Raw genomic sequence first — 24,850 nt, 5'->3', positions numbered from 1 at the left:
ACTGCCTGGGGTTACTGCTGCTATGTGTCGAAAACAATCTTTGCACTGTACTATTTAACATGCCAGCAACTGCCTGGGGTTAGTGCTGTTATGTATCAAAAACAATCTTTGCACTATCTTTTATGATCAAAGTATCTGCTCGGTTGTTTTGTGTGGAAATCAACAAAAGCGCAAAGAAAAACAGGATGAGTAACAGGCCATGAGCAGTATTAACATACTCTTTGCATACATGACGTGCATGTCCACAAGAACGAATTTACAGCTGAAAAATGTATTGGTAACAGGCGACTGTACTATGCATACAAGAGAATATATCTGACTAACAAAGGCTTAGCGCATTGATGTAACTTGAAATTCCCTAGCTGTAAGATTTGTTTCATAATCTCTATACACACATGAATGAACCTCTCGTATGATCAGTCAGCTAGCAGAGCTGTGCGTACACAAAAAGGACCAAAGCTAGCAAACTTAAACTCAACCGGAACCCCTCCACTCCTCAAAGCTATCACCCATCTCTCAGATAGAACAGTATGACTTACACGGCACAGCACTAATGCGTCAACCGCCAAAATGCAACCATCAAAACGACAGTGAGAATCATGCCACCATATGCAATCTTCTTGTCGACTCGGTGCCGCCTTTCAATAAGCTTCAGAACCGAGTTTGATAGGCCAACAGTATTCAGGACATCTAAAGCCTTCCTTTGCGCACTCTGAAATTCAGTGGAGATGTAACTATTAGCAAGCACATTCTTTTACCAACAAAGGCAAAGAAGATTTAAGTGATCTTATGTTTACTGTTTAGCAGAAGTTGAACTATGTTTACCTTCAGACGATCCCTCTGGTCAGAGTACTTTTGAAGGATAGCCACTCCTGTTTCATAAGCTTCATCAAGCGCACGAGCGGAAGTACGAGCCGATTGCCTTGCCTGGGCCTCGTCATCAAATATTTGAAGGACATGCGAGGACTCACCATTCTACAGCAATAAGTTTCAATTCATTAGGTGCACTAAAAAAACTGTATTTGCTTTGCTTCACAGACTACTTACAGCTCTCTCAAATAGTTCTGCCCTTTCCTTAGCTTCCAAAATCCGCTTCCTTTGCCGAAAAGAGTGCTTGTCAAGGGTTTCCTTCAATGAATCAACCTCTTCAGACAGCTGTTCCACTTTTCTGCCAGGATAACATCAGATAGTGTCATAAACTTGAAACACTGAACCTACAGAACTCCTATAGTCCTATTCAGCTCTTTCAATTGTACACACTGCCAAAATTACATATCCAACAGGATTAAATTTTCACAACTGCATGCATCCTCTAGAGGATTTATCTGCAACTGCAATGCATCAAATGTTATTTATGCAGCAGATATCTCAGTAACCCCAGTAGTACAACAGACACCTACTGTTGCTCTATAAGCCGCATATACCACTTTTATATAAAAGGTGAAACATGGCTCGGACTTCTGACCGTACATGATGAAATAGTTAAAAAGGGCAAAAGGTGTGCATATTCAGAAGGTAGGCAATGATGGGCACATATCTTCTACATCTACCAAACAAGAATGTGTAAGTAACTCTGGATGGCACGTGAACCTAACATTCCATATTGATCAGACATGTAGAATAACAAGAGCTTGAGAACTAAGCTAGTGTGATGACTGCCACAGAAAGATTAACATACGAAGCATATTCTAGCAACTAGTAGTTCAGTACTGCTGCTACCGTGAACTCTTCGAAGAAATTAGTGAAATAGCCATCTTGAAAGCAAGAAAATATTCCAATCTAATGTTAGAAACTCGTACAAGCTTAAGGAATGTAAAGCACTCGCTCTTAAATGCATTTCAAGGTCAAAAGGTACTATTTGGTCCAACATGAGGGTAAACTCAGGGTAAAAAATGCATGTTTCAGTGTGCAGCTATAGGTTTGCACTCCAAATGTGGATAGATAAATCAAATATTCAAGGGCTCTTAATGAGATAGAAGCAACGGATTTTATTCTCCGGAATTCGTAATTCATATATGAGGGTGTGTTCGAGGTCAGGCAATGGCATCGCTAATGCACCTATAATTCGCCAATGCAAGATTGCTGTAAAGTATTTAAAATTAAAAACAAAAACAAAATTCTGCCTGGTATATATAGCAAGTGCCTGATAGGTTCAATGAGAGTGCTTATTGCTGCTTGTTATTGGCGCCTTACCCTATCAACCATCTAGAAAGGCACAATCAAAACTGCCAGTGATTGTTTTTGCAACAAGAACTTTTCCTGTGAACATAATGTCTTTGGGTTTCCATGCCAGGCAGATTCAGCAGCGCAGAGAAGCTAAGGCGCCCCTAAAACCTTGAGATTTTCCTTGTTACCAAACATATGACTAGAATAAGCCAAAGGAAGATATGGCATAGCAAGATAACCGATAGTGGAGAAGTTATATATGTTCGATGGCCATACTGAGCAACCTAGCGTCCATCTCCTCAAAAGCGTAATAAGTCTACCAAGTGGGGCACATTGAACAGCCTAATAAATTCCAGTTACTGAAAAGCATAATGGAAGCCTAACAAGTAAAACTCTACAAGCTACGGCCAGCACTAACGCAAATGCATAAAGGAAAGCAAACTTACATCAGTTCTAAGAAACAAGAAGGAAAATACAGAGTACAAATTACATCTGTTGCTCACCATGAACAGTACGTTTCATGCTCAACAGCTGAAGCAACCGAATTAGTAAATACCTGGTCATCACAACCATGCATCACCTCCAGGACCACGATGAACAAACAATGGTAACGCGACATTTAGATAAGCCAAGGGAAGATAATGGCATGACAAGATAACTGAGAACACGAAACTAAATAGGTTGGGCGGGCATATTGAACAACCTAACTTGTGTTTCCTCAAAAGCACAATGGAAGCCTAACAAGTAGCACTCTACAACAGTACAACCTATGGCCAACACTCGCACAAATGCATAACGGCAGGCAAAGTAACATCAGTTCTAAGAGCACATTACATCTTTCCTAAACATTAACACTACATTTCATGCTCAAGCAAACGAATTAGCAAATATATCTGGTCATTGCAACCCTACATCACCTCCGGGACCACAATTACGACTGCATAAGTTAAGCTGTGGTCTGCGCCACACGAAGAACAAGGACATTTGGAGATCTCTCTCGCCTCACCGCCAATTCACGCTCCACAGAGAAATCTTTGAACCGAGCGGCTAGTAAATGGAGCTGGGAGCCTCACCACTTCCAGAGGCCGTGCTGGCCCTTGGCGGGGATGGAGTGCCACAGCCGGTCCATCTGCGCGCACAGGCTCTGGATCTCCAAAACAAGTCTCAGATAAAGTTCTCCATTTATGGATGACAGTTTTTCCAGTGTGATAAAATTATTTACCACACTTGGCGCATCACTGTATCGGTACAAAGAACTCCAGTAACCCCAGTAGTACAACAGACATCTACTGTTGCTCTATAAGCCGCAAATATCACTGTTATATAACAAGTGAAACATGGCTCTGGACTTCTGGCCATACATGATGAAATAGTTAAAAAAAATAGGTAAAAGGTGTGCATATTCAGAAGGTAAGTAATGATGGTGACATAACTTCTACATCTACCAAGAATGGACGTGTAAGTAACTCTGGATGGCACATGAACCTAGGATTCCATATTGATCAGACATGTAGAATAACGAGAGCTTGAGAACTAAGCTAGTGTGATGACTGAGAAATCCATTTTGTCTCATAGGTGTAGATGTCAGAAAAAACATATTTCAAAATGTCTAAAAAAAATTGAAAAAAAATTCGGGGTGTACTTCCACACATTTATGCCTTCACAGAAAGTGTCTCGAAAAAATATTATAGTTTGTGGCCTGTGCAAAAAAGACAATTTCCAGTGCTCTAAAAAGTTTTCAGGGGACATTTATTTGTCTTTTTTACATAGGTCACACAAAATGTTTTTTCATGCAAAACTTTTGATGTCCGGATGCACACTGAGAAATTTTATTCAAATTTTTTTAACATTCTGAATTGGGTTTAAAATTTATTTTTCCTAATAGGTGTAGATACACCTATGAGCCAAAAGGCCACGTCTTGTGATGACTGCCACAGAAAGATTAACATAAGAAGCAGATTCTAGCAATTAGTAGTTCAGTACTGCTGCCACCGTGAACTCTTCGAAAAAAATTAGAGAAACAGCCATCTTGAGAGCAAGAAAATGTTCGAATCTAATGTTGGAAGCTCCTACAGACTCAAGGAATGTAAAGCACTCGTTCTTACATGCATTTCAAGGTCAAACGGTACTATTTGGTACAACCTGAGGGTACACTCAGGGTAAAAAATGCATGTTTCAGTGCGCAGCTACAGGTTTACACTCGGAAGGTGGATGGATAAATCAAATAATCAAGAGCTGCTAAGGATTTTATTCTCCAGAATAAGTAATTCATATATAAGGGTGTGTTGGAGGTCAGGCAATGGCATCCCTAATGCACCTATAATTCGCCAATGCAAGATTGCTGTAAAGTATTTAAAATTAAATACAAAAACAAAATTGCTGATAGGTTCAATGAGAGTGCTTATTGCTGCTTGTTATTGGTGCCTTGCCCTATCAACCATCTAGAAAGGCACAATCTAAACTGCCAGTGATTGTTTTTGCAATGAGAACTTTTTCCTGTGAATATAATGTCTTTGGGTCTCCATGCCAGCCTAACAAGTAAAACTCTGCAAGCTACAGCCAGCACTTGCGCAAATGCATAAAGGCAAGCAAAGTTACATCAGTTCAAAGGATCAAGAAGGAAAATACTGAGTACAAATTAAATCTGTTTCGCATCATGAACACTACATTTCACGCTGAAGCAACCGAACTAGTAGATATCTGGTGATCGCAATCCTATATCACCTCCCGGACCACAATCAACAAAGAATGAAACAATGCATATGCTAATGCTATTATCTGCACCGGACGAAGAACACCGGGATTTGGATAAGCCAAGGGAAGATATGGCACGACAAGATAAATGGTAACGCGAAACTGAATAGCTCGGATGGGCACATTGAACAACCTAACTTAGGTTTGCTCGGAAGCACAATGGAAGCCTACGAAGTGGGGGCGGGCGCACTGAACCTAACTTCCAGTTCCAGAAAAGCATAATGCAAGCCTAACAAGCAGCACTGTACAACCTATAGCCACCACCCACACAAGTGCATAAGGGCAGGCAGAGTTACGTCAGGTTCTAGGAGTAGAATTGCATCTGCTCCTCACCAAGTCAGCATTAACACTGCATTTCATGCTACCGAGCGGCAGGTTCGGTGAGCTAACTTGTAAGCAAAAACACTACGTTTCATGCTCAAGCAACCGAATTCGCAAATGCATCCACAACTACGACAGAATGCGTACGCTTAAGCCGTGCTCTGCGCCGCGCGAAGAACAAGGACACTTGGAGATCTCTCTCGCCTCACCGCGGCGCCAATTCGCGCCGCAGAGAAGAAAAAAAGCTTAGAACCGAAAGGGCTAGTAAACGGGGGTGGGAGGCTCACCTCTTCCAGAGGTCGCGCTGGCCCTTGGCGGGGATGGAGCGCCAGAGGCGGTCCATCTGCGCGCAGAGGCCCTGGATCTGCGCCACCACCCGGCGCACCTCCTCGGCCGCCGCCGGGTCCCCCGCGCCGCCGCCCCCGACGAGCGGCGCCGAGGAGGAGTAGGAGGAGGAGGTGGGCGCCGAGGCGAGGCGCTCGACCCGGGCCACGCCGTCGCGGGCCGACAGCAGCAGCCGCCGCGCGCTCTGGTACATCTCCGACAGCGACGCGCCGCCGCCGCCGGCGAAATCCATCGCCGAGATCGATGATCTGTTCCCTTGTTTCCGTGTGATGATGGTTCGAGAGAGGTAAGGCAAGTAGCACGACGTTGGCGACGAGTAGAGGGACCGGGAGGTGGGCCCCACGGGGGCGGTATGACGTGGATGTAACACGTGCTGGCCGCTCGATCGGGATCGGACGGCGGGATTGGCTGTCTAGACGCTGTGTGGGCCGTTAGGCCACCTGCCTTCCACTCGAAGGTTCGATGAGGGGTAATGGCGCGAGTTAGTTCGAAGTGGTGGGGGTAGTTCGGTACTTTCCACCCCCGAAATAAAGCTGCAGCAGCGAGCGTGGCGGAAACAGTAGTGCTGCGTGTCGTCCGGCCGCTGCTCTCCTCATCGTTCGTCCCCCTTCTGCCGCCGCTGCGCCCCCGCCCTCCACAAACCCTACTCCGCCCTCCGCCGCCGCGCCATTTCGCCATGAGGTACCCCTCTCTCCTCCCCCCCTCTCCCCGAATCATGGGTTGGGGTTTTCGTTCGGTGTTGTTTCTACCCAATGCGGTTTGGTTGGCTCCAGCAACATTTTGTCGTTAAACCTAAGTCGGGACGGATATTTCGTTGCTTCGTTGTCCGTCAAAATTGTGCGGGATCGATGGGTTAGTCATTAGAGTTGCGAACGAAACGAACAGGGCCTTGGCGCCTTGCATTACTCTGGGTTTGGTTGATGTACATGTAGATTGATAGGGTATTGAAGTGGCTGTAGGATCAGATGGTGTTTATGAATCCCACCGATAGGTGTTACTTAGGGAATTATATTCACTATTGGTCATCGAAGTACTTGCGGTGCGGTAATGGATTCTTGAGTCTTGACTGTAAAAAATAGGATCTGCATTTTTTTTGCCAGATTACCCAATGATACACATTTAGTACTCCTTTTACTTTGGTTATGCTTCTTAGTTTGTTCAGTGTGAATCTAGACGAGGTGTTTCATTGAACAATTATGTTTTTCATCTACTGCTCTTCACTGTTACATTGAAATGCAGTAGTTGCTAAATTATTTGTAGCATGTAGATGTCTGTTGAACATGCCGAAGGGATACACTGCATGGTAGTAGGCTGTGAATCTGGTTATTGTTAAGTAGTACGACATCTCCCCAAATCATGAGTTGGGCTTTTCGTTCGGTGTAATTTCTGCCCAATGCGAGGCGGTTTCTTTGGACTCCTGCAACATTTTTGTCTTTTGCCCTAGGCCGGGACGGATATTTCGTTGCTTCATATCCCGTCAAAATTGCAAGAAATAGATGGGTTACTCTGATAGAGTTCGAACGATAGGGCGTTAAGCTACTCTGAGTCTGGTTGATCGTACAACTAGATCGATCGAGTATTCAAGTGGATGCAGGACCGGATGGTGTTTCTGGGTCCCTTCGATAGGCGTTGTTTGCGCAATCATATTCACCATTGGACGTGCAAATAATCGCTCTGCCGTAATCGATTCATAACTGTTCAAAAAGGATCTGCATTTCCTTGCTAGATTACCCAATTATACACATTAGTGTTTGTTATGCTGTTTACCTGTTTCAATAGGAAAATTGTACTGGCTGTTTCATTGATGAATGGTGTTTGCCATCTGTTGCTGTACACTGTTACATTGAAATAATTGCTGAATTGGATGTAGCATGTGGACGACTGTTGAACATGCCTCAGGGGCTCATTGCATGCTTGTAGGTTGTGAATCTGGTTATTGTTAAGTAGTATGATACCCTGTGTTCATAGCCCCACCAGAACAAATGTTTCTCATCTTTTCACAATTTGAGGCTTGCCTGTTAGTATGATTTAAATTTTCAATTATTTTGTTCTTACACTAATACTATACACTTTGTTCCTACGGTCATTCTTTTCTACTGTATTTTGCTTACCTGCAAGACTTATTCAACCTAATTACGTTATTAGAATTTATTGTACTGACATATGTGAGAAGAAGATCATCCTTATCATCATGTTTGGGGTTATTTTATACTAAAACTCTGTAGGTGACTAGGTGCACATTATTTCTAGGGGTGCATTGTATTCTGCATTACACGTGGAAGTACTTGCGCTGGAGATACGAGTTTTTGACTATTCAAATAGGATCTGCATTTTCTTCCTAGATTGCCAACATACACATTTAGTGTTTTTACTCTGTTTTGATGCTGTTTAGTTTTCAATAGAAAAATAATATGCGGTGTAGGATATGAATGTAGTTATTGTTAAGTAGGATCTGCATTTTCTTGCTAGATTACCCAATATACACAATCAGTATATCTTTACTGTGGTCATGCTGTTTAGTTGTTTCAATATAAAAAATATTTGGGCTATTTCATTGAAGAATGATGTCTGTCATCTATTGCTATACACTGTTACATTGAACTAGTTGCTGAATCTAGTGTAGCATGTGGACGTTTGTTGAGCATGCTGGAGGGGCACATTGCATGCTAGTAGGTTGCGAATCTGGTTATGGTGAAGTAGTATGATTTCCCTGTGTTTATAGCTCCACAAATGTTCTCATCTTTCGGTGGTGATGCTCAGACTAGGATGTACAATTACATTGCATAGCATTCCTCAATGATTTGACATTAGCACGATTGGGGTCTTACTTGTAAGTTGATTTGAATTTTTATCTATATTGTTCTTACACTGGTACTCTTTGTTGCTACAGTCAATCTGTTCTAATGTAACTTGATTACCCGTGAGACTTAGAAATGCTCAACCAAATTACCTTATTATAATAGATCACATATACGAGGGAAGAAGATAGATTAATCCTTTACAATTTTACATTTTGGGGGAATTTTCTATTCTATTAAACTCTGTAAGTGACTAGGTGCACATTCTTTTTTTGGGTGCATTATATTCAGCATTGAACTTGGAAGTACTTGTGCTACAGAAATAGGGTCCTTGACTGTTCAAGTAGGATCTGCATTTTCTTCCTAGATTGGCAATATGCACATCTAGTATTTCTTGTAGTGTGGTCTATGATAAGACTTAATCTATGCAATGATTCTGGTTATTGTTTAGTATAATTTCCTTGATGTGCCTATAGAGGATGTGCATTGCATCACATAGTATATTTTTACAATGGTTAGAATGTACCACTGTTTGAGTCTTACCTGTTATTATGAGTTAAATTTTCAATTACACTGATACACTTCGTTGCTAGACTTGAAAATCTTCATCCAAATAACCTTTATAGAACATATTATAACTGTGATATGAGGCAAGAAGATAGTACTTTCTCTGTCATACTAATTTTTGGCATTTTTTTATTTCATACTGTAACTCTGTAAGTCACTAGATGCACATTATGTTTTGGGTGCTATGGAAAAACATGACACCTTCTTTATGGCATGTAGTCGTCAACCTGAGGTGCTATGGGCTCAACGCTCAGAAAAGGTTTACTTGACTATCTCAGTGCCAGATGCAGAAGATGTTGTGTTGAAGATTGAACCTCAGGGAATCCTTAGCTTCTCAGCCACTGCCCATGGGGAATCTTTTAGCTTAACTTTGGAGCTATTTGATTCTGTACTGCCAGAGGTAAGTATCTGTGGGCTTCAGTTCTACATTGTAATACAGGATTGGTTTCAGTTGATATTACCTTCTAGGTATTCATTTTCTACTTCTGGGTCCTTGCTTCGAGAAATGTTAAAAAGCTACCAAATGGTTATATATAATACTTGGAATACTGACACGTGTCTTTGGTAACAGAGCCATATTAGTCATAGGAAACTTGAATCCACATAAATATCTCATTCACTGAATATTGTATATTGTATATGCATGCCATACTATGTTTGAAGGCACTCATCGATGCATATGATTTAAAGTGTAAACTTTGATATCAGTGAGTAGTGACAAATGGAAGAGATTAAAAGGAATCTAAAAGAAATAATTATTCGAAGTGGTTCTTTATATTTGAGCTACTAGTTGCTTGATAATTTACTGTTCAATCTTGATGACGACTATCATCACTTTATTCTCTGAACTGCTAGTGTGCTAACCATCATTATGATTGGTCTGTAGGGAAGTAAAACAAAGAAAAAGGTGGGCTCGCGAAACATAATCTGTACTATACAGAAAGATAAGAAATGTTGGTGGAAGCGCTTGCTAAAGTCAGAGGAAAAGCATCCATACATCAAAGTTGACTGGAACAAATGGCACGATGAGGATGAAGAGTCTGGTACGTGCTAATGATAATATGATATACATGAACAATATGGACGTTTTCTTGTACCAATTTGTGGGTTTCATTATAGAAAATTGATTGGAGAGGAAAGGTAGATCTAATTCAGTGGATTATATTTAGTTGTTGTTGCAATATGTAGCTATTAAGCTTTACTCAGAATCAGGATTCATTGCATTTGTCATATGGGTGGAACATACCATTCTTCCTGAAGGTTGCCATGTATTACATGAAAGAAATTTGATGAGATGCTAAATAACTTTATGCTCTTTTCTAATATTTTTAATGTTAAATACTAAGGCTATTCAATCTGTGATCTCTTCATTTAGCTGCTATGAAGCTCTAATTTCTTCACTTTCATCTGCATTTTAGTTCGTGATACATTTTGCTACGATCAGTCTAACAAAGAATTCCTTGCAGAGGCTTCAGTAGGTTCGGACAATGACTATGATGATGGGGTATGGACTATGATCAAGCCTCTGTGTTGTCTCATGTTTTTATGGGTTTATATTTAATCCTTAGTGTGGAAGTTACTTATTGTTTTTATACTGTTGCAGGAAAATGAGGAAAGCGATGGTGATGATGGACTGCTATGTAAGTGCCCATCTTGTACTTGAATACACGTAGGCCTGTACGTTTTGTTCTGCTTTAATCAAATTTGAATCTGATTGATTTACCAATATGTACACAACTTTCCGCAAGCAGGCCTATATATATGCTTTTGAGTGTGAGCTATGAATTTATGAATAATCACTCTAGGATTATGCTAGATTACCAATCCTTCTCCCATTTTTATCACTCCCTCCGTCCAGAAAAGATGCCTCAGTTTTGTCTAGATTTGCATGTATGTGCACACTAAACAAGTCTAGATAATGCAAATATAGACAAAGTTAAGACAGGACCGAGGGAGTATAAGTTTTATCTTCTTCTGCACAGTAGTAGGAACTGTTGATCATTCCGTGTCTGCATGGACTTTATCTTTCTGTTGACAGGCTAATTTAATTCGCATGAACTAAGCAGTAGTTCTAACATTCCCTTAGCAAAGGAGTCACCTGGCTAGTCTTAAAAAGTCGCAAACAGTATATTTGTGCTCATACTAAATCATCTTTATTCGTTTGCAGATCTCCCTGACCTGGAAAAGCTGAGAGGGAAATGAGTAGACAGCTTGGATGAAGGAAGTAGGTTCTGCTGTAGCAAGTGACTATTGACGCTATAACTAGGTCTGTTAGGTGGTGATACCCGCTAAACATCTGATGGTACAAGACTTATGCCATGGACCGGCCTTGCTTGCCATGTCTTTTATCTACCCATTACTCTTTGGTCGTTGCTGAACTAGGGTTCTGAATGTAGCTCTGAGGTGTGCTTTGTTATCGACTTAGTTGTTATCATTTTGGTGTCCTTAGCGTGTTGTGGTTTCTCTTGACAGGCTATATTGATGCAAGTTACACGGAAAGTGCCTTTGGCACATGAGCACTAGTGCTTCCAGTTTTTGAAAAATAATTCAAAAGCATATTTTTGGACTCAAAAAAATCTGAAATTAAATATATTCATACATATAGCCATTTTGAAAACATATACCCATTTCTAAGGTGCAGTAGGAAATTCAGGGAAAATATATTGTATTTTGAGCTGTAAGAAAAAGATAAATTTCTGACAAAAATGTGAGTTTTCAAACCTATAATGCAGCCACAAATTTGTTTTTTTTTTCTGTAGCTCAAAATACAGCGCATTTTCTACCAAATTTCTGCACAAGTATTCAGGACATGTATATATATTCATGTAATAAATTCTTTAATTTTTGAGACATATAAACACAAATATTTAGATCCGCTCTCCGAGCTCCCATTCTAGAATCAGATTTATGGGTACTCCGGGAGAGTGATATTTTGGCACATGGGAGCATATGTTCCCTTTATTTTGAAATACACGTTAGACACATTTTAAAATGTTGAGAAAATTAAAATAAAAATTTCGCACGTACATCTTCATATGCTACACGCTCACAAAGTCGTTTCATGAAAAATCGACATGAGGCGAGTGTAAAAAAGACAAAATTCGGTGCTAAAACAAAGACTTGTCACAAGATAAATTTTCTCGTTTTCGCTTAGACTACAAAAAATATAATTTTTTCGGGAAACTTAGCGAATACACATATATTATGGAGCTGTACATATAAATTTTTTTGTCAGAAATTTTTAACACTTAGAAATATGTTTTTTTTTTTTGAAACGGAGGCAAAAGTTTTGCCTCATTCCATTAATTAAGAAGAAAGTGCCCAATTTTTAGGAGAAAATCGGGCGAAAACCAACAACACACACTTAGCACCCCGGCCAACCTGGCTACCCACACGAAGCACAGACGCCATCGAGGAGAAAGACCATCGTTGACGATGTCATCGAGCGTCATCGTCGTCACTCGTCCATGAGATAGCGATTCCGACTTCACCTTAGACAACCGCCACCGAGACCCCCGCCGCACACGGCATCGGCACCCAAGTGAGCCTATGCCAAACAGTCGGCCCCCAAGCACGTCGAGGAGGAGGCAGCTCCGACTTCAACCGTGACCTTCATAGGAGAGGTTGCACACCTTGCACCGACGCAAGCACCAATCAAGTGGCATCGTTGCCACAAGTCGCCTCGCAGCCTCCGACTTCACCATCACGGCAGGGGTGACGAAGGACATGCCGCAACTCCAATCCGCTCACCATTGTCATCGTCGCCACGCAACCCATGACGCCAACACCATCCAACTTCCACGGGTCCCTCCGACCTAAGCAACTCCAAATCGATGCCCTCAAGAGGGAATACGACACAAGAGTGCCGCCATCGACCGATCACGATGGATCTAGGGATTTCCCCGGAGCATACCCGGACGGAAGCCACAACGTCACCTCGGCGATGCCTTCAAGAAGGGAGCGGCGCCCGAAGCCGCCGCCATCGCCGGCCTCGGCTAGCTGCCGGCCGGCCAGCAACCGAGACAAGGCGTTAGCCCGGGACTTGTCGCGCCATCCTGCATCGTGCCCAAGACCGGACCACCTTTTTCCACCACGCCCACCATCACCTCGCCGCATCCGCCGAGCCGCCGCCACGGCCCGCCTCCCCATCAAATCCGGGCGTGTAGGCACCAGATCCGCCACCCCACCGTCCCGGAGCCGCAGCTCCGGCGTCCCTGTGCCCGCCTCAGCGCCACACAGCGCCCGCCCCGGCCTCCCGCGCACACCCTCCTGGAGACACCAAGTAGCGCCGCCGGCTCGGCCACCCCGACGCTCGGCCGGAGCAACCCCGTCGGAACCAGCAGACAGCGCCGCACCAACCCTCCGCCGCACCACCTCCAGCCCACCGCGGCCCAGATCGGGCCCTGGATGGCCCGCATCGCCGGCCGCCGCCTGCTGCAACGCCACGGCCGTGCCACCGCAGCCCACAACGCCCAGCCGCACCCTCCCGCCGCCGCGGCAGACGAGACTCCAAGGCCGCCGCCCTGGCTTCCTCCCTCCCCTCCGGCGACGCCCCACACGGGCCGGCCACCTCGACGGAACGAGCTCGGGCCCCCTCACCCCCTTTGGAGATGAGGCCCGCCGCCACCGCGGCAAGGGCCGGCGGCAGCGGCGGCAGGGGGGCGGCGCAGGCCGGCTGCTGGCGGCGCGGTTGGAGTTTGGCTCCCGGCGTCGCCTGGGGAGCGACGCGAGGAGCGAGGAGCGGTTTTTCGTCAATAAATATGTTTTTATGGTAAAGGGATCATACGCACCCGGGAGCCGAATTGAGTTTCTGGTACTCCCGGTGCTATATGGTTGTCACTGTGACAGGCTTTTTATGTTGAGGTTAGATGTTACGAAGTGGCTAAATAGAAACATGATGTTTTCCGATTGAGGATCAGGAGGTTGAAGAAGTTCGGGTTGATCTGAGTGAGTACCATGCAATCAGCATGATGCAAGATTTTGGGTATCATCTTGGTTTTCGGGTGTTGCTTGCACCAGAGATTTATGCAGATCTGATAAAACGAATTGTGCAAACGCGTAGGAAGCAAACGCTCTTCACAACGTGTGTGTGGTTGCGATGATGCTTTGTTTTGTCTGTGCTGACTTTTACTGGAGTAAAAGTACTAGCTAGTACTCCACTCCGAACAAGCCGAGCTAGACTTTGGTGCTTTGCGGTCGACCAGTACTATCATCGTGCACGCATGTCGACATGGAATCTGATTCTGTTCGCCAATAATTGTTGCCAGTACATGAGGAATATATATGAAAAAAAAAGGAATGGGAACGACAGCAAGAAAAAGTGAAGGGAATATGGAAGATAAGGGCATCTCCAACCGAGCGACCCAAACGGACGCGCTGGGCCGTTCGTTTTAGGCCGTTTGCGTGCCCGAGCGGACGCGCGGACGGAGCCCCGCGTCCGCGCGTCCGTTTGGGTCGCGCGCTGCGCCCAACGCGGCAGATTTGGGTCGCGGCGCTCTATGGTATGTTTTTCTTGTAAATTCACTAGAAAAACGCAAAAAAATATTATATAAAATAGTACAAATGCTCAAAATGTATTACACATTACATAGTCCATGTAATCAAGGATAAAGTATTATTCAAATAAAATGAAAAAACACTACAAATGCTCTAGGCTTCAGGATTTCCTTCATCATTGTTGTTTGCAGCATTGTTGCCTACGTGCTGCCACATGTGCTCGACCAAATCGAGTCGAAGCTGGTTGTGTACAGACTAGATCTCGAATTTCATGGTGCGCATGAAGAATGTCCCGGAATGATGCCGGAGCACCTTGCCGAGGAGTAACCAACTCTCCTTGGCCTTCCCAGTCATTATCAAAGACCGAATCATTCCGCTCTACCTCAACAATCATGTTATGCATGATTACACAAGCGGTCATCACCTCCCACGTAGTTTGCACATCCCAGTGCTCTGGCAGGGTGTCTGACGATAGCCCAACGAGCTTGGAGGATGCCAAACGCCCGCTCGACATCTTTCCGGGCTGCCTCCTGCTCTTTGGCAAACCTTGCCTCCTCGCTCCGAGTTGGGGTTTCGATTGTCTTCACGAGTGTAGCCCAAGGTGGATAGATACCATCAACAAGGTAGTACCCCTTCATGTAGTGGTGGCCATTGATCTCAAAATCCACATCGTGGGACCGACCGTACGCTAGCCTATCAAACACCGGAGAGCGCTGCAAGACATTGATGTCATTGTGCGAGCCAGCCATTCCGAAGAATGAGTGCCAAATCCATGTGTCATGGGAAGCAACAGCTTCAAGAATGAATGTGCACCCCTCGGAATGGCCGCCGTATGCCCCCTGCCAACCAAAGGGGCAGTTCTTCCACTCCCGATGCATGCAGTCTATGTCGCCAAGCATCCCAGGAAAACCCCGGAAGCGTTGATCGACAACAGACGAGCTGTGTCCTCCGCATTAGGTTGCCGGAGGTACTTGTTCTCCGAACGAACCGATCACCGCTCCGCAGAACCTGTACATCGATTCCAAGCCGGTTGACTCACTCATGCGCGTGTACTCATCTACGAAATCACCGGCAACGCCATATGCGAGCATCCTAATCGCTGCCATGCATTTTCGGGTACGAAGAGAGGCCTACCTTGCCAATTGCATCCACTTTCGCACGAAGTAGTCGTCGTAGATCTTCACGCCATCCATTATCCGGCGGAACAGCGGCCTGGTCATCCGAAAACGACGGCGAAACAAGGACGGCACGAACAATGGATTGGGTTTGAAGTAGTCGTTGTAGAGCTGGTCGTGGCCGCGTTCTCTTTTGCGGTCCAAGGCGGCCGCGCGCCCCGGCAAGGACCCCCGGTGCACGGGGATTTGCGAGACGATGTGCTCGTGGATGAGCAGCGCGAAGATCCGTGAAAAATTCGTCGTCGGACTCCTCTTCCGACGACGTGTCGATGAAGTTCTTGGAAGTAGTATTCATCGTCGCCGTCCACCATGATCCGAAAAGGGACACATTTTAGTTCGAGCATTTGAACGAACACCTCGCAGGCGGAGGCGATCCAAATGCTTCGTAGGGACCTGCGAAGCGGCCGTCTCGCACGACGTGCGGTCCGGAAACACGGTGCAGGAGAGCTCACCTCCGGCGGAAACGGCGCAGCTCGCGAACGGCGGGAGGTGTCGCGACGGTGAGAGGACAACAGACGCCGGCGGCGGCGTCCTCCGACTCCGCTACGACGCGGCGAAAGCAGCGCGGGACCTCGACCTATGCTTCCGCCCCGCTTGCCGGCGTCTCGACGACGATGGCCGGCGTCGACGCGCTCCCAAATCGCCGGTCCGTGGGTGGCGGCGGAGCGGTGGGGAGATGTGTGCGACGGGCTTGTGTTTTGGGAGGCGGACAGGCGGGCCGGGGCGGACAAGGGAGGACGCGAGCGACCAGCCTTTCGCGTCCGCGGCCACGCAAACTCGTCCAAGATTTGGGCCGGGTTTGGGTCGTCCCGGACGCCGCGGCCATCCGTTTTAGGGATGGGTCCGCGCGCTGGGCCGCGGTTTTGTCCATTTCGACCCATCCGGACGCGCGGGCGCGGGATGGGTCGCCCGGTTGGAGATGCCCTAAGTGGAGCGCAATTTGCATTGCAGCAAACGGCAACGGCGACTCCATGATACCCGTATCTGCAAAATAACCGCAGATTTGTGGTTTTGGACGAAAAAAGAGACCCGACCCAACACCGTATAATCGTGTGAACTGTAAAAAGAAAAGTTACAGTGCACGGTACACTCGGCCTCCCAACCCATAGATACGCAGATTGCGAGGGCAAACCAGACGTGAACGGTATCCCCGACCATGGCGTTGGCGGGAGGGAACCCGTCACCGGACGTAGTCGCCAGAATCTCCTATAAATCGAACGAAATCGGGCGAAGCAGGCTAGGCGTGGCCAAGGGGGGCGGGCGCACGGCCGGACAGGGGCGACCGCCGGCGGGATGGCCAATGACAGGCATGCGGGAGAGAAAAAAAATTTACCACATATTTTTATAGTAACAAATACAACCTGTTAATGAGACACTAGCGGACTTCAACTATTACAAAAATATAGTACGAAAGAACCCAACAAATCTTCGCGGTCTTTAAACTCTTTCTTCTTCCATGACACAATCTTGTACTTTTCTGGAGGCAGTCCAAGATAGAAACCAAACCACAAACCTGAAAATATCAAACGAAGGTTTTTTTATAATTTTTATTTGATCCGCAATGTCAAGGCTACGTGCACGCCCCACATAACCATTGAAATAGTCAATCACCAACATCAACACCAGTATGCATGGAAAAGCAACCAAACAGCTTGGTCAACGTTGCCGGAACCCGAGTGTACGAATCACCATTGTTGGACATGTAGGAGTCGGGATAAATATTGCAAGGACAAACATCCTCGCGACAACCATGAGAAAAGATCTTAGATTGATCCGGCGATGTCATTATTGACGCTAGAAGGAAGATCTCGTTCGTTGAAAAGTGATTAGAATAACAATTATTGTAGATGATGGCATCTTCACTGATTTGGACACGGAAGAGGAAGATGGATAGGAATAAAAAAAATTTAGAAAGCTAAGAGGTGGGTCTGTTTTAGGTTGTTCTTTTGTGGGACCTGATCTGCAGGGCGCAATTTAAAGACTGCACGGCGCCGTGGCTGGTGGTCAGCCGCAGGATGATCCGTACATTAATTTTATCCGCGGCGACCCTGTTTCCGAGAGGCCATTTCTAGGCGGTGCTGGAGGTGTTCACGAGCTGAGTCAGCTCAGCTGCGCCCATCTCAAATTAGGGGCATCCCCCAGCGGACCGATGAATTTCGAAGCGTTTCAAATGTCCGTTTGCGTTGGCCCGCGGATACCATACAGTCCAGGATGATTGTTTGCGTCGGGGTACCTCCAGCGGTGCGAACATATTTTTTTAGCGGAGACAGCGTCAAGCTCGTTAATGGCGTTTTACGTCCCGTCGAGGACTGCCGCCGGCGATTAACTGTTCCCGCACGACGACGGTCGTTCCTACGCGCGCCCAATATATTCGCAAGTATCGCCGGCATTTAGCGCGCGCGGAAAACGACCTGCGCGGCAACGCCGTTTCCCGCCCGCCGTGGCTATATATAGTGACACCGGTGGGGGTGACGGGCACACCTCAAGATATAGCATCCATCCATGGCCGACCACAACCGTAGTTGGGAATACGTTGTTCAGATGTGCCGCCACCTCCACCCGGATGAGGACGAGGAGGTAGTCGCCGCCGGCGTTGAGGCCGAACAGCTAGACCGGGAGGCGGAGGTTGCGGAGGCGGAGGCGGCAGAGCGCGCGGAAGGGCGCCTCGCGGCGACCAGGGCGGAGATCGCCAACGCCATGGCCGATCTCGCCGACGCCAGGGCGAAGCTCGCGGAGGCGCGGGTGGCCATGGCGGCCCCTCCTGCGGACGGCGTCATCCACGACATCGCGGACGACGATCCCCCGTGCCCGGCCGCTTCGAGTATGCCGGCGACCAGTTCGTTCTGGTCGCGTCCTTCGAGTGCCTGGCTGGGGACGCCCTGTGCCGTCAGGCTTGGTTGGCGGAGGAGGAAGCCCACAACTATGCGATCGCCATGGCTGGGGGGTTAATGTGCTCCGACCTGGACTCGCTCCAGCGTAGGGGCCCTTCTCCCGCGCGGGTCGAGCAGGAGAACCGGGAGCTGGCGGGTGCCATCGCCGCCGGGGACGAAGCGGTGGCGGAGGCGGCTTGGGATAGGGCCCGCTTCCTTGCCCAGCTGGCGGGGTTGCAGGCGGCGGCCCAGGCGAAGGAGGAGGCGGAGGCGGCGGCGGTGGCCCAGGCGGCGGCGGAGGAGGCGACGGCGGAGGCTGAGGCCAGCTCTATTGCCAGGGCAGTCATGTGGGACTCCTCTTTGGCCGAGGCCCTCGAACGCCGCATGCGCCAGGACGAGATGTATGTTCTCCGTCGCGGGCGGCGCGCGGAGTGCGCGAAGCGCTCCCGCTTCGACGACGGCGCTGGCCCTTCCGGCGGCCAGTAGTAGGCCGCGCGACTGCGAGTAACCGAGGCCAGTGTAGGCTGCGCAACGGCGAGTAGGTACGGCCGTTGTAGTTTTAGGTTAACTCGACTAACCATCTCTGTAAAGATGGTCATTTTGGCCAATCAATAGTAATGAACAAATATTATGGTTACCTAGTCACTACCGACCGGGCCCGGATGCAACGAACGCGGACGCTTTCCGTGATCGCGCAGCGTCTGCGGAGACGCAAACCTGACCATATTTGGGTCAGGTTTGCGTCTGCGTCGTCGCAAACGACCCGGTCACTATACATCGCCCCGCTGAATAAGAGCCCAGACGCATTTTCGGTAACGGCGGTCGCAAACGGTTGCTCAGCGTCCGTTTACATCGGGCCCCGTTGGAGATGCCCTAAACGGCGAGTTTGCTACGCCCCACTTGGCAGGCAAGCTGGCCCAACAGAGAGTGAACAGGGGGACGGTGAGGCCGACACGATTACGTGGCGCTCACACGTGACGGGGCGTGGCCTACTGGCCGGCCGTGATGGTAGCTGCAGCGCTCCCGACGCGTCACTCCCAGCCGCAGCGCGCCACGCCACGCTGATTGGCTGCCGACAACACCGTCCAAGTTCACGCGGCGCGCATCGCAGGACGGACGGTGGCCTGCTGCCGCCCTCCTCCCAACCACGTCTCGCGCGCTCGCATCGTCACATCGAATCAAGATTGATACTGCTACTAGTACTTGACCTGAGGATAACGCTAGGCTTACCCCGTATGCTACACACACGAGCAAGCAAAAAGAAAGCCAAAACACACGCCCATCCAAAATTTATTGATCCATCCATTAGAAGGAAAACTCAAGCATCCGTAAAATTACTCTATCCATCCAAGAGAGATTGTTACAAGTGTTTTTGTCTATTTGCAGGAGGGGTTGCATTTTCTTTCTTTCCTAAGTGAAGGATATTTCTTTTTTACAAAACAGATCTCTTGCCTTTGCTCGTGTATTTTATATTTGACATATACATTATATTAAGAAAATATTATTGGAGAAGACCTTAAGGGCAACACACAATGAAAGAACTTTCTTATTGCCTAGATGAAGCAGCGCCCACATGAGATAAAGTCTGCTCTCCAGCTTTCGGGAATGCAGATTAATTTATCTTTACGTGAGACAATCGTCACGGGGTATTTCGCTCTATCTATTGTAAGCGCAACCCACCACACTTACAATGGGCTCCCAGGTATCTCGCAACAAATCAAAGTCGGCACCAGCGCTGGATCAAGATAGCCAATTTAGCCTCTCGATGATGCATGGGAAATTAGTTGCCTGAAGTTCTTTTCATCTTCATGGCTCAACTGTGCACGAATCCCCCAAATATTCGTGGTAGCTGACTTGGAAGGAACTTTACTATCCCACATGCTTCCCGTCTAATTAAACATTGTGCTTACATGCATCTTATGTTCACTGCCATCTGAGTGAAGTGTTAGTTCCTGAGACCTCGCATTTCTAGCTGGTATAATGCATTGAACATTGTATGGGGAGATGACGGGGAAAAATATATCATATCCTTGAGAGCTAGCCAAGTGTGTAGTTGAAGCGAATCAAGTAAGTGCGTATGCTGTTATATATCCATGAGAGTAGATGTTTTGTGTGTGTCTGTGTGTGCGTGCGCGTGCGTGTGCGTACTATCGAATTAAATGTGGTGGGTGAAATTTTGGGGTGATATATAAGAAATCTACACATCACATGAGAGTTATTAGAAGGTGAATCAAATTTAAAATTTAAAAAATATAGCTACCGTTGGCACATGGTTGCATATTTGCATATGATTTGAAGCCTTCATTGTCTAAAAGATGTATGTAACCATAGGTAGAAATGGAAAATACGATAAAATTATTTTCATTTCATTAACCATGAAAGATGCTTTATACTATATCCGAGTTGTAGAAATTGGCGTACTTATCTATGAACTTGGTCAAACATAAAGAAGATGTTCTAAGGGAAAATCTAGAAATTAAATTAATTTGGAATAAAATAAGTACGCGAAATCATCACAATATCTTTGTTATTTCAAAATATTTTTTAGCTCAGCAAGTATGTGTGATTCACAATATGTTTTTACTGTTGGTTTTATGTATGTAAGGACTTCAAAATAAGATCTCACTTGGTTCAGCAAAAAAAATTATGCTCAAACGTTACCAAACCTTAATTAATATGCGAGATATCAAAATATTCACATATTTACAAAGTACTCCCTCCGAACTATTTTATAGGAAGTTTTGGTAAGCCAAATATGTCGATATGGGACTGATATTACTTGAACTCATTTTTCCTGAGGTCGGATCTGTGGTTTTGTTTCACAAGTTTATATCATAATAATGTGATGTTGATTTTCCTTAGATATGGCACATATGGTTATATTTATTTGGAGGAAAGATTGAATATTTTGTTTCCTTGGTGAGAAGATGTAAAATATCTAGTATTTTTCTACACATAAGACGTCTTGCCTTTGATCATGTATTTTACATTAAATTCTATTTGGGACATATACATGATTATATTGATCATACAGCACTGGAGAAGATCGTAAGACTAACAGTGGGTGAAATAATTGTTAAATGTAGATGGGCTGCAGTCCAGTAAGGCAGCCCATATAATCTACAATTCCTGAAATCTCAAGGCCCATCACGTTGGCAGCTTGGGACAGCCTTGGGGGACAAAGTTTAGTCCCACATTGCTAGTTGGGAGAGAGTTGGAGTGGTATATAAGGGCTGCTGTTCTAGTCATTCCAAGTGAGTGAGAATAGAAGAAGCCTTCGCGCACTCCTCCTCCTCCGCCCGCCCGTCTCGGCTCGGCACGGCACGGCACGGCACGTCACGTCACGTCACGTCACGCACGTCGCGTTTCGTGACTCGAGTTCGAGTTCGAGACACACTCAAGGAAGCCTAAATTTTTGCTTGGTGCACCAACTGTGTTGGGTACGTGTCGACCTGCATGTGCATGCTCGCCGCGTGTCCCCGGCTTCCTACGCGTGTCAACGCGGTCGGGGCGGCTCTCCTCCCGGGGTATACAAGGAGACCGATCAGATCCGGAGAATAGTGCTCTTAGATCTCTCTCGCGAAGTTCCTTTTGCTGTGCTACTCTCTAGTCTTCCCCATCCCGGCGATCGCGTGCACGGCCATCCGGGAGAGCAGGCCTCCGAAACTCCGTCCGTTGAGATCCCGCACCGGGAGACGGGCGATAAGGTTTTTGGGGAGCGTCTCGGCGCGATCGCTCGCTATCGTTCGTCTTCCTCTTCGACGACCCGGCCGCTTCATCGACGGATCCGACTACACCATGGGCGACATCAACAACTCCCATGGTGGTGGTGCTCGTTGGCTGGTGCGACCTTCCCGGTCGCGATGTACGTGCTTTTACTCTCCTACCTTGCATCGCTACTTGTTCCATGTTCGGATCCGATGCATGTGCTTAGTCCGATGTGTGTGGTTAAGTATGCTTGTGCATCCGTAATCTTGCTTTCGGTAATTAAACTCACACGGAAATTGCCTAATAATCCAACAATCCAAAAACCTTATATGCTTAGGCAATTTTCACCGTCCGGTTTGCTGCTGCGCTCAAACCGAGCCCGTTTACGGGTTCTCATTTCAAGAGATGGCGAGTAAAACCCTCTTGTGGCTCACTTCTATGGGTGTGCACCGAGTTGCGGAAGGTACTCCCAGAGGTCCGCTTACTCCTGAGGAGGATAGAGCGTTCAAGGATGCCACCGTAATCTTTGTGGGTGCCGTCCTAAGTTTGCTTGGAGACAAGTTGGTTGATGCTTATCAACACATCCAAAATGGGAAGGAACTGTGGGATGCACTGGACGCTAAGTTTGGTGCAACCGATGCAGGAGGTGAACTGTATGCTATGGAGCAGTTCAATGACTACAAAATGGTTGAGAACCGATCTGTAGTAGAACAGGCTCATGAGATGCGGATCATGGCAAAGGAACTCGAGCTCCTCAAGTGTGTGCTACCGGACAAATTTGTCGCGGGATGCATTGTCGCTAAGCTTCCCCTTCATGGAGGAACTTTGCCACTTCCCCGAAACATCGGAGGCACGAGTTTTCACGTTGAGAATATCATGGGCTCTCCGGATGTTGAGGAGAAGGCGAGGGCAAAAGACAAACACACTCGGAGGAACCGAGGGACGTTCCGCTGCCAATATGGTGCGAGAAAATGCCCACAAGTCCAAGGGAAAGAACAAGGGAGTCTCCCGGACTACCAACTTCAAGAAGAAGGGGAAAACGGAGAAGAAAGATCCTTGGCCGGGTGTGTGGCGAGATCGGCCATCTGGGCCAATCGTTGTCCACAACGCAAAGGAAAGAAATGTCAGTCTGGACGGAACTCAAATTCTCGTCGAGCATGGTCATTGGCAACACGGAGGAAGGAACTGCAGGGGTATGGTAATATGTTACCTCATCGTTCTTTCGGTGTTTCAGCCCACGGAATGGTGGGTTGACACGGGTGCTAATGTTCATGTGTGTGCCGACATCTCCATGTTTACCTCTTATCGTGCCCGAGGTTCCTCGAGAATGATGGGGAATGGGTTACATGCTATCGTTCGTGGTGTTGGCACGGTAGATCCGAAGTTTACTCCGGGAAAGATCGTGCAACCGAAGAACGTGCTCGCATGTCCCTTCTATCAAGAAGAATCTCGTTAGTGGCTCCCGTCTTATGAAAGATGGGTTTAAGTTGGTGTTTGAGTCCAATAAAGTTGTACTCGTCTAAGTATGGAACTTTTGTTGGAAAGGGATATGAATGTGAGGGAATGTTGCGCTTCTCTCTAGAAGACTTCGTGATAATGTTGTGAATCATGTAAGCACTAGTGTTAATGAAACTAATGTTTGGCATTCACGACTTTGTCATGTTAATTTCGGTTGTATGACGCGGCTTGCCGATATGAGTTTAATTCCGAAATTCACCTTTGTCAAAGGCTCTAAGTGCCATGCTTGTGTGCAAGCAAAGCAGCCTCGCAAGCCTCATAAGCTCGCGAAGGAAAGGAACTTGGCACCACTAGAGCTCATACATTCAGATCTATGTGAGATGAATGGTGAGTTGACAAAAGGTGGAAAGAAATTTTTCATGACTTTGATTGATGATTCCACTAGGTATTGTTATGTGTATCTCCTCAAAACTAAAGATGAGGCTCTTGATTTCTTTAAAATCTATAAGGCTGAAGTTGAGAACCAACTTGAAAGAAAGATAAAAAGGGTTCGGTCCGATCGTGGTGGAGAGTACTTTTCTAATGAGTTCAATTTATTCCGTGCGGAACATGGTATAATCCATGAGAGGACGCCTCCCAATTCCCCACAATCCAATGGGATTGCGGAAAGGAAAAACCGTACTCTAACAGATTTGGTTAACGCCATGTTAGACGTGTCGGGTTTATCCAAGGAATGGTGGGGGGAGGCTATATTGACTTCGTGTCATGTCCTAAACCGTGTTCCAACTAAGAATAAAGAGATTACCCCGTATGAGGAATGGGAAAAGAAAAGACCAACACTCTCCTACCTACGAACTTGGGGCTGTTTGGCAAAAGTGAATTTGCCAATCACCAAAAAGCGAAAGCTTGGACCAAAAACCGTGGATCTGTGTCTTTCTTGGCTATGCTGCCCATAGCATTGCTTATAGATTTCTTGTGGTGAAATCTGGAGTGGATGACATGAATGTTGTCACCATCTTTGAATCAAGAGATGCTACATTCTTTGAGGATATATTTCCTATGAGAGATATGCATGGCATGTCTAGTTGGGAATCCGATCCAATACATGAAACTCCTATGGAGTCCGATGACGAATCCGATGATGAGAGTTCAGATTCCGATGAAGATAACAATGAAGCTCCCACAAGGAGTA

General features: G+C 46.6%; 2 protein-coding genes across 2 annotated transcripts; one reads left to right on the top strand and one right to left on the bottom strand.

The window, feature by feature from the left end:
* Positions 1-273: 273 nt before the first annotated feature.
* On the bottom strand, positions 274-5,839 carry LOC124703899 (membrin-11-like). Its single transcript, XM_047236139.1, has 4 exons — positions 5,529-5,839; positions 1,048-1,168; positions 826-975; positions 274-712 (listed from the first exon to the last, which is right to left on the bottom strand). Exons 1-4 carry the CDS (start codon positions 5,816-5,818, stop codon positions 551-553), a joined length of 723 nt encoding a protein of 240 aa, XP_047092095.1. The 5' UTR covers positions 5,819-5,839; the 3' UTR covers positions 274-550.
* A 377-nt stretch (positions 5,840-6,216) lies between these two features.
* LOC124700084 (co-chaperone protein p23-2-like) lies at positions 6,217-11,200 on the top strand. The gene is made up of 6 exons (XM_047232272.1): positions 6,217-6,267; positions 9,171-9,351; positions 9,838-9,994; positions 10,418-10,455; positions 10,555-10,591; positions 11,119-11,200. The coding sequence occupies exons 1-6, from the start codon at positions 6,263-6,265 to the stop codon at positions 11,151-11,153; spliced, it is 453 nt and encodes a 150-aa protein (XP_047088228.1). The 5' UTR covers positions 6,217-6,262; the 3' UTR covers positions 11,154-11,200.
* The last annotated feature ends 13,650 nt before the right edge of the window (positions 11,201-24,850 follow it).

This window comes from Lolium rigidum, chromosome 3, assembly GCF_022539505.1.
Source record: "Lolium rigidum isolate FL_2022 chromosome 3, APGP_CSIRO_Lrig_0.1, whole genome shotgun sequence".
NCBI classification, from domain to species: Eukaryota; Viridiplantae; Streptophyta; class Magnoliopsida; order Poales; family Poaceae; genus Lolium; species Lolium rigidum.
Note: the sequence above shows the minus strand (reverse complement) of the source record. Positions and strands in the feature narration are given on the sequence as shown.